The sequence below is a fragment of the Rutidosis leptorrhynchoides genome, chromosome 11, assembly GCF_046630445.1.
Source record: "Rutidosis leptorrhynchoides isolate AG116_Rl617_1_P2 chromosome 11, CSIRO_AGI_Rlap_v1, whole genome shotgun sequence".
Classification (NCBI taxonomy): Eukaryota; Viridiplantae; Streptophyta; class Magnoliopsida; order Asterales; family Asteraceae; genus Rutidosis; species Rutidosis leptorrhynchoides.
In genome coordinates, this window is record NC_092343.1 from 88,262,845 (window position 1) to 88,274,091 (window position 11,247).

At 29.8% G+C, this 11,247-nt stretch overlaps 1 protein-coding gene across 1 annotated transcript; it reads right to left on the minus strand.

Moving 5' to 3' along the window:
• Nucleotides 1–1,283: 1,283 nt before the first annotated feature.
• Nucleotides 1,284–7,531, minus strand: LOC139874758 (protein DETOXIFICATION 53-like). The gene is made up of 2 exons (XM_071862160.1): nucleotides 7,349–7,531; nucleotides 1,284–2,675 (listed from the first exon to the last, which is right to left on the minus strand). The coding sequence occupies exons 1-2, from the start codon at nucleotides 7,529–7,531 to the stop codon at nucleotides 1,284–1,286; spliced, it is 1,575 nt and encodes a 524-aa protein (XP_071718261.1).
• Between the last annotated feature and the right edge of the window lie 3,716 nt (nucleotides 7,532–11,247).

The window sequence follows — 11,247 nt, forward strand, 5'->3', positions numbered from 1 at the left end:
TCGACAAACCGGTTATTAAACGGTAAAAACCCCCCCTTTTATAATAATATTACTACTTATATATATATATATATATATATATATATATATATATATATATATATATATATATATATATATATATATATATATATATATATATATATTTATATTTATATAAATATAGTTTTATAAAACTATAGTACGTAATCACTAGCTCCCTGTGGAACGAACCGGACTTACTAAAAACTACACTACTCTACGATTAGGTACACTGCCTATAATGTTGTAGCAAGGTTTAGGTATATCCCATCCGTAAATTAATAAAACTTGTGTCATATTTTGTAGTATTTTGTATTAAAAATAATACTATTTCGTACCCTCACGCTACATCATCACTAATAGATAGAGATTATATGACTATATGTATAATTTGATGTACTATATGGTCCATCGGTGTAATTTACTTTGCTACATACTTCACACATTTATTTTTTATTATTTTAGTAACGGTCTGGTCAATTATTTTTTTTTTTTATTACAAACACACACATCCACTTTGGTTCATGACAAAGTTATGATCACTTTGGTTCATGACAAGGTTATGAGACTTCTTTACAAACACACACATCCACTTTATATTCACTCAGTTTCGAAATAAACATCTCATTTGATTTTTTAGAGTCTTTCCTTTATAAATTTTAACTTTAAATATTTTTATTTGTGCTATTTATAATATTTGTTAAAAATTATATAAATGGATTCGGTTTTAAAAATGTGTTTTCATTGATATATCTTTTATTAAATATTGTATAACACAAACAAAAATATTTAAAGTTAAAATTGTACAACCAAAACATAAAAAGTGAAGTGGGACAATAATTTTGAGATGGTAGCAGTAACCCTTTGTACATTTTCTAAATTTATTAAAATATTATATGACATAAATTAAAATATTTAAAGTCAAAATTGTATAAAAGAAAAAAAAACATAAAATGTGAAAGTGGAATAGTAATTTTTAAATAGTGGGAAAAAAACATAAAAAGTGAAAGCGGAACAGTAATTTTGAAATAGTGGGAGTAACCCTTTATACATTTTCCAAATTCAATTGCATATTAATAAATGAATTCTTCCTATTTTCACACCTAAGAAAAATCATTAAACAATTTTAATCTTTTAAAAATATAAAAATTAGAGAAAGTCAAAAAATTAGAGAAAATCAAAAATTAGATAAAACAAAAATATAGAGAAAAAAAATGAACAATCTTTCAAAAAGAACTCTAAAGATTAATTAGTTCTTTAAATTAGCAAGGGACAAGTTCTATTGACTCCATATCATCCTTACTCACTTTCAAAGTTAGCTCCTCTGCTCTCTTAGCTTGATCCCTCCAATCAGTTTTAATCAGAGTGTATATCATCAACAATGAACATACAATCTGTGATGCAACCATTCCTAACCACAATCCCTGGTAACCAAGCCTCAAAACGAAAGCCAACGCTATCGAAATAGGCAGCCCAATAAGATAAAATGCTGCAAGATTGATCCTAACCCCGGTTTTAGGTCTGGCCGAACCACTCAATACGCCACATGCAGCCGTTTGCAACGCGTTTCCAACCTCAGCAAGACCAATTAGTGGTAATGTAGAAGAAAGCAAGATAAGGATTTGTGATTCATTAGTATACAATATTCCAAGTACATTTCTTAAAGAAATATATAATGTAAAGATAAAAAGTCCATATATAACCGCTATGTACAGCCCAATTGCTGCAGCCCATCTTGCACGAGTCGGTTGACCTCCTCCTAACTCATGCCCTACGCGTTGTGATATACTTAAACTCAAAGAAAATGGCAACACATAAACAATGCCGGTTAATTGCATTATAATTCCGGTTGCAGCCACACAAGATTGAGGATTTTCAAGTAATCCACTAAGAAAAAGAAGGATTTCATACAACCACCATTCTAAACAAACCGAACAAACACTAGGGATCGATAAGCTTAACAATGGCCCCCAACCTCTTAAAAACGACGCCATATTAGTCTTTGTAGTCCATGGATTAAGTGCTACTTTTGACATGTAAACATAAAGGACTAATCCAATATTCATGTTATATGTAAACCAAGTAGAAGACAAGGCAATGCCTTTAATTCCTAGCTTTAAATACATAACAAGAAAGTAATTAATAGGGAGGTGTAGAATAGTGACACAAGTAGCAACAATTGTCGTAGCTGAGTGTAGCCCTTGTGTCCTCAAAAAGGACCGAAGCGGTAAAAGATGAGCCAGGGCCGGTAGTTCGGGGAGAGAAAAGACTAAATAAGTAGCGGCGACTTTTGTGATAACATGGTCTTGACCGAAAACATGTAAGACGGGCTCGATGTTAAGCCAAAGCAAAGTAATGGGGATGGAAGTTAACAAGAGTAGGAATAAGGTTTTAAGGTAAGTTTGGCTAAGGATTGGGAACTTTTTGGCACCAAAGGCTTGAAAACAAATTGGGTCCATTCCCATGCATAGTCCTTTCATGATTGACATACATGTAATATTTGCAAAACCAATGGCTAAAACTACTCCAGCTAATTCAGATTTACCCATGTGGCTTAAGAAAAGCATTGAGATTATGGACTTTAAGAATAAAAGGTATGTGGTTGTTGCCACAGGACATGCTGATGTTGCTAGCAATATTAACTCTTCCAGCACCTAAATCCATGAACAAAGAATGTATTAGTCTCCATATTAAAAGACTAATGCTAATAATAGTGACGAACGCATCGTCCAAATCCCTTATATCTGTCTTATATGTGTGGAACCTGGTCTTTTTCGGTGCAAGGATATAGGAGGACCCTATAGGCTAGGTTGAATTATTTTTTTTAAGTACAACTTAAATTATACATGAAACCACGATAAGACATCATAAATAATTTTAAATCAATTTTGAAAGAAAACATTCATTCTGTAGAAATTTTTTTATAAAATACCATTCAAATTGTATAGGACCACGTGAGATTTTCATACTAGAATCATGAGTGGCGAATATATATATATATATATATATATATATATATATATATATATATATATATATATATATATATATATATATATAGGGTAATGATCCCATGAGAACCATTCTCATTTTAAATTTAGTGAGAATACTTTTTAACCACACAATTCATTAACAAAATAAAAGGTAATTAGGATATTTCTCTTCTTAAAAAATTAACTTCCTAATTTTTCTCAAAGAAATCTTCATCCCCAATTGTTTAATTAAGGTTGCCTAATAAATCTTTTAGGAAATTACGTATCACTATTTCGACAAAGATGCATATAGATGGTGGCTTGACATGGATGCAAAGAAAATGACGCACTATAGGCAAACATCGTGACTGCATGACAAAAACATTTTTTTACCACATAATTCTTTCTCCCAAAAAAAAAAAAAAACTTAAAAATATAAAAACTATATGCATCCATTAAAAAGCTTAAACATTATTTACATCCCTAAAATAAATGATTAGCATCCCAATATAAACAAATGCATCTACAACATTGGCCGGGATGCAACTAAATCGTTTGATTTGATTGTGTCATCTCTTGTTAAACTATTGCTAGTCATTGCTTTTGCAAATGAGTATCATGTGCAATTATAATATTTGAGACGAGAATGATACATAGCATTATTAGGGATAAAAATTATGTTTAAACTTAAATAAATTTTATTATCAAATGCGTCTTGAATTGTGGGTGAGATATTTACGGATGGGATGTGAAACCGCAATTCCGTTAATGCCTTAGAAATAATTTTTAATTCAACTAATTATTTAATTAATTAGTTATTAGTCAAATTAACTAGTGGTTCAAAATTGTTCTCACAAAAATTTAAAATGAGAATGTTCTCATTTGAATACATTTATATATATATATATATATATATATATATATATATATATATATATATATATATATATATATATATATATATATATATATATATATAGTGGTAGGATCAAGAGAGAAGTAACCAATCGGGGGAAGCGGGGAGAAGCAAAAATTTTTTTTTTTTTCGTTTTTTGAAAAAACTTTGTTCACGAACATTATAGATGAGATGAAAATATGAACACTTAGTAGAGACACTTTGTGATAAATGTTTTTATTTTGGCGGGAAAACGCTCGAAGAAGTAATATATAACAATTATCGTGTTTTTCGAGCGTATGCTGAGGTTTTAGCTATTGGGGTTTATATATTAGGGTTTAGATATTAGGGTTTATAGGGTTTAGATATTAGGGTTTAGAAATTTAGGGTTTAGATTTAGGATTTAGATTGAGTTTTTAACACGAACGGTTTAGAGTTTAAGGTTTAGGGTTTGGTATTTTGCGTTTATAAAATAAAACCAAAACAAGAAACCCTAAACCCTAAACTCTAAATCGGGCTAAATTTTACTTCACAAAACATGAAGAAAAAAAAAACATTCATATTTTTCACGAACAATATTATCTTGAATGTTATTTTTGTCGATCTTTTTTCTGCCTAAATAATAACATTCATCACGAAGTGTCTCTTCTAAATGTTCATATTTTCGTGTGATCTTGATGCCGGAAAAAAAAATCCAAAAGAAACGAAAAAAAATAAAATTTTTACTTCCTCCCGCTTCCCCCCGATTGGTTACTTCCCCATTGATCCTATATATATATATATATATATATATATATATATATATATATATATATATATATATATATATATATATATATATATATATATAACACAGATGATCATAATATCACATAATTCAAGTTAACCTAATACACACACACTATTAAATATAATATGATTATAATGTTAAATTAGATTACTTTGATGCTTATTAAAGAATTGATGATGTATATCCGTACGGTTAGAGGTTGAATCCGTGCGGTTAGAGGTTGAATCCGTGCAGTTATAAATGATATGGATTGATGATATGGTTTGAAATTGTATGCATACGGGTTGAATGTATCCGTATAAAGTGATAGGGATAGAGGTTGAAATTGATACAAGTTTGTAATGATGCGGGTTGGGTGTATCTGTAAGGTTTGATGCGGATAGAGGCTTACAGATGAAGTTCTTCAGTTCGTTAGAATTCCGGTGAGACAGTTACGGTGGTGCATGGCGGAGCTACGGTGGCCGGAGTAATAAAAAAAAAATTCGAATTAAGGCTTCAAAATTAACAAAAAGGTGCGTATTTTGATCCTAAACTCTTTTCTATAACTGTTTTTTTTTATTTTAGAATCACAACAGATTAATGAAAACGATTCAAAACGTTTTTTGACATTCTCGAACTGTAATTTGATGATTTCGAATTCATTTATGTTTTTGAATAAATTCAATTGCAGTAGGTTCTATAGGATCTAATACACCTTCGACATTTGAATTTACATGACTTGGTACACTAAAATATAGAGTTTAATTTCGCACATAAAACCAAAAGAACAGAGACTTCAAGTATGAAAAAAAATCGATTAGGAACACGAATTTTCTGCAGTAGATCGACTAGGACTAGCCTATTCTGCTCTGATACGACATGTTTGGATTAGAAATCGTTTAATTCGTGTTCTAGGTTAGAATCGATATATATCAGAGTATATGTATTCGTATATGTACTGTGTGTATGTATGTGAACTGTGATCAATGATGAAGATGATTGATGAAGATGATGATTAACATATACAAATAAGTAGCAATAGATCACAGAGTGTCGAAATTCATTAGGTGTAAGGATTATTACAAAGGTGTCGGTTTAGAGAGAAAAGTCTGTGTTCAAGGTGTTTGTGTATGTGTAAAGTGAGGGAAAAACTTAAGTGAGCTATGCGAGGATGGTGTATTTATACCTCATACACCACCTCATTACAATCACTAAACAACATCTACAATGCACATTATAATTTGGACTTAACAATAGAGATTCTTATCATGATCTTCTCTACAATATATCATTAAATTTAATTCAATGTACTGAAAACTTATTTATGTACAGCCAACTTAATTATATCTTGCATTCCTTAGCTATCATCATAAATAAGCTACACTTGATCGAAATTATATGTTATATACAATTATATTACAGGCAACTTATATAATTTTTCATGCACATGCATGATGCATAATTAAATGTACAGTTCAACATGATTTCTTCCCTCATGCTTTGAATTTAAGTAATTATATTTAACCAAGAGTGCATTACTTTTAAATAAGGAAAGATTAGAATCATGTGATGCTTATAACATTGGTTCAAATGACAAATAAACATATCTAAGGTACGTAACTGATATTTTAAATAAACAAAAAGCAGACTTGTTGGTATGTACCACAACCCTTTTTTTATTAATCTACGAGATTAAAAAGAAAATTTCTATAACAAATACAAGTTGAAAAGTGAAAATGCAACTCAAGCAAATAAACAAATACATGATTTATGTCCTATTATTTGGTGTAAATTATATAATAGCACTTAGGTGTCTTTTTCACCACCCTTTTTCTACACTTTTGTGGTCCGGAAAAAGGTTTTCAGAATCTTTTATAACGCAAAAGTTGATGGTCCAAAGACTTTTATTCATTTGTGGTATGTTATTGGAACTAAGTTATTGCTCGATCACAATGGGTGTGTTGATCCACTGCGTCTTATCTATCGTAGTTTATGCTAACTCGACGTATAATATACTTAATAGTATAGCTTGTACTTACTACAGATAGATAAGTTTGCTCATAGTGCTGGCATTACTAATTAAGAGTTATGTGTCAATTAATCATAAATGAAATGATATTGAAGCTATTCAATGCTTTGGCCTGATAATTTATACTAGCTTATTTCATATTCTTAGTTACTCAATGAAATCCTTAGACACCATAAGCAATTTGATGCATAAAACAACCAAATATATGTAAGTGACTTGCTCATATAGAAATGAATAATATAATACCACAAAGTATGATACTATGATGCACATTTTCCTTGTAATCAATTAATAAAATGTCGATTGAAGTTTGAAAGTTTATGGGGAACTTTAGACAAGTATTATGCGTGGTCAACGTTGAAGTTTCTATTAGAAAACCTTTTTAAGTTCATACAATACAATAATAAGTTATTTGTTTGATTAATGTGGGTATCCGACCCCCTTTTCAAACCAAATTATTCTAGGGCAACCACCTGCTTTGCTGGTAGCCTACAGTCGTTGCAGGTGAACCACCATGGTCACAAAAAGTTATGGACTTAGAGTTCTAAGTATACTTTCACCCTTATAGATCAACTCTCTATCGAAAATGCACAAAACTTAACCACGTATGATACGAAATTTCAAAGTTCGGCACAAAAGAAATAGATCGAGGGATTAAGAACCTTATTTAAGAGCACTCGTTGAGGAAGAGCATGACCAAAATTATCTTCTACTCCATGAATGTCATTATCTTGAATAATCTTCAATGGTTCTTGCTTATGTTTAATCTTTTCGTTATCAATTACAATGACACTATCTGAAGTTTCATTTTGAGGTACTCCTTGTTTCCCATCCATCAAGCACATGCCCTCTTTCAATAGAAACAATTAGCGCGTTTTTTGCGAAAAAGAAATGTTAGAAAATTTCAAGAAATGTGTAGTTACAGAAAAGGAATGATAATGGAAATTAGAAAGAACATTATTTGAATGAAAAAAAAAAAAAGTATCGTTTCAGAATGATGGGCTGTTTTCATGGGTGTACAGAAATAAATTATAATATCTTGTTAACATAAACAAAAAATAAAATGACATATCGAATAAAAATCAAACCTTAAATTCGTCAAAGTAGGTTCTGCAAGTTTGTCGGGTAGTACTTGACCTTGAAACATGGAACTATATGTGTTTCAAGACAAGAAGAAGAGGGCACTTATATATACATACATATACATGTTACTATATCTATATCTATATACAGTATATATTTACTACTCAACTCCATGTCACCAGCACATGATAATTAAAAAGCTCTAATATTTGTGGTACTACATTGTGGTACTTTTATGATGAAAGAATAAACTATATACGTAATTATCGTGATAAAAAAAATTAATAACAAACATCCCTAATGTAGGGGTGGTTGGGACCAGTGGCGGTATCAGGATTTTTTTTTCACCGGGGGCAAAAAAAAATTTAAAACCGTAGTAATTTTTTGGGCAAAATATGGAGGTTTTGGGACAAAAATGGAGGTTTTTGGGCAAATTATGGAGGTTTTGAGACAAAATTTGAAGCATCTGGGGTAAAATTTGGAAAATTTTTGGCAAAATTTGAAGGTTTTGGGGCAAAATATTTAAGTTTTGGGGCAAAAAAAAATATCCATCGGGGACAAAGTCGAAAAATACAAAATTTTTACACTGAAAATTGCAAATCCACTGGGGGCGGCTGCCTCCGCTTGTCCCTACATAAAACCGCCCATGGTTGGGGCCTGCCAATCTTGCAAGAGGTGTGAGGTTCGAATCTTGAGGTCATCAGAAAAGGGTAGTATTCTTAATGGGCTGCATACACTAGAGTATGAGGTCGGATAACTCGACATTTTCGATTAACTCGAACAGGAAAAACCATACAACTTAAACTAAATTAACAAAGTATAATATTATGGCCATAATGATTATCATCCCTACAAGCCACTCCGAACGCAGACATCGTTCAGGTCACGCAGGAAACCGCCCAGGAAAGTAGGAGACAGCGTTGGAAGTGGAGCAACCCTGCCCGCCCTCTCATGGACCGTGCTGCTATATATATGTCTCGATTAAACAGAAAAGAGGACGAGAAAATGAAGCATAAACTAGCCAGCGCCAAACGGCTCTTTTTTCATTTTGTTTTTTTTTTTTTTTTTTGTTTAATTTTTCTATATATGCATAACAATTCATGCAGATTTAGCACACAACAACTTCCATTTTTACTTTCGTTTTACATATTCATAACACAAAATGACACCAAAAAAACATACCAAATCCAAAACTATCTTACAAATCCAAACAAATCAAGCTAATGATATGATTAACCATTTGATGGAAACACACTGATTCGTCACCAACCCGGTCAACCCACTTGCACCAAACTTCGATTTTGCGGCTTATGCAAATAAGGCATCCAACATGTCGCGTTTGAACCAAACACAATCACTTCCATTCTGTGACGACCCGAAAATTTCCGATCAAATTTAAACTTAATTTCATATGATCTCGGCACGATAAGCAAAGTCTATAATGTTGAGTCTCGAAAACTTTGGAACAGTCTACATGAATGCATTTGCCCTTTTACCATTCCCGACGATTCACGAACAATTGTTGTAAATAAAGATGTATATATAAATAAGTATATATGTAAATAATTATACATTATTAATTTAATTATTATGTGATTTAGTATTATGACAGATAACTTAAGATAATTTAAAACTTGATATTTAAAAACATAATTATATATATGTATATATATGAATTCTATATATGATTATTGACTATATGGATATTGTAATATATTAGAAGATATAAATATTAAATATTCTGTATGTACCAAAATATACAATATATAATATAATTATTAAATATTATAACATGTAATATAAATATATTAAATTGCAAGATAAAAAAAATATAGTTGTTGTAGTAACATTAATATTATTAATATTACTTTCATTATTATCAATATTAGTATTATTATGATTATTATTACCTTTTTTTTTATGTTATCATATTAATATTATTATCTTTAACAATATTATTATTATTATTGATATCATTATTATTTTTATAGTTATAATTAATAGAAAATAATACGATATATTATTATTATCATCATTTTTAAGATTATTAGTATTATTATTATTTATTTTTATTATTAATATAATTATTATTATTATTAATATAATTATTAATTATTAATATTAATAATATAAACTATGAACGTACAATTTGTTACACATAACTATCATCCTGTAGCAAGCTTTATTTCTTGTCTACTAATTAGGATACAAATTAGGATTCAATCACAGATATGATCAAAATTGATTAGCTATCCCTTTCTTTTTATTTTTCTATTTTTTTTTATTCATTTTTCTTTCCTCTGAGTGAACTAGTCGACCTGCACTTGCCATAAATCAAACAATCACTCACAAGATTTACAATACAGTCGACTTTTACCCTCTATATCAGCTACATCAATATTAAACGAATTTCAAATTGAAAATTTAAACAGAAAGTATAGAAAAACTCGGTATCCTCTGTTATTGAATTCAAACCATCAAAAGCCGATTTCATACCAAAATCCAAAATGTATAAATGTAAAGTTGTTAGGAACCGTTCATTTAAACTCCCTGAAAAGTTTCAAATTCCAAATTCTCATAACGAGTCTAAATTTTGGAGTCAAAGCTATTTTTCAAAAAAAGTCAAAAGTTGTGTTCATGAGGAAATTCGTAAATGTTTTGACGTTTTGAATTAAATTGATGATTCCAAAAGTTTATGTGAACAATTTAGAACTTAATTCATGTTGCAACTTTTGTCTATAACATCCTTAAATTCGAAATCAAGAATTTTTTTTAAAAAAAAGAGTCACGGCAGCAGCAGCAGGTATTTCTATATTCATTTATTATTATTTTTCTTATTTATTTCGTTTTCAATTAATTCAAGAATTGATATTGTGTAATTATATTAACTAAACAATTAATTCAACTGGATTGATACATTTTGGATTGGTCGATTGGAGTTTGAGTTCATGAGGAGTCTATCGAACTGTTTTAGCTTCTGTATTTTATTTATTTATCTGTTTTAATTAATTTAGACACCCACACACTGTTTATGTTTCAATTAAAGAGTTTAAACATGTTTAGTAATTGATTAATTCGATTACTAAAAGCCCTAGTCGACTAAGCTTAGGTTTGGGGGAATGATCGATTGATTCATGTTTGATGAAAGAAGAAGATGGAACAGTTATAAGATAAATAAAAATGTGTAAGAGTGTAATACAGAAAAACAAAACGGAGCAGCTGGTTAAGGGTTAGTGTCGGGAAGTGAGAGGTCGCGGGTTCGAGCCTCCTCTGGGGCATTCTTTTTAGAAAAGCAGTTTAAAATGGTATATAATTTTATTTCTTATTTCCATTACCATTATAATTATAATTATTATTATATTTATTATTGTTATTATAATTATTATTAAATATTTATATTGTTATTATTAGTTATTATTATTATTACAAGTATTATAATTATTATTATTAGTAACACTAAAAATAAGTGCTAGTTATT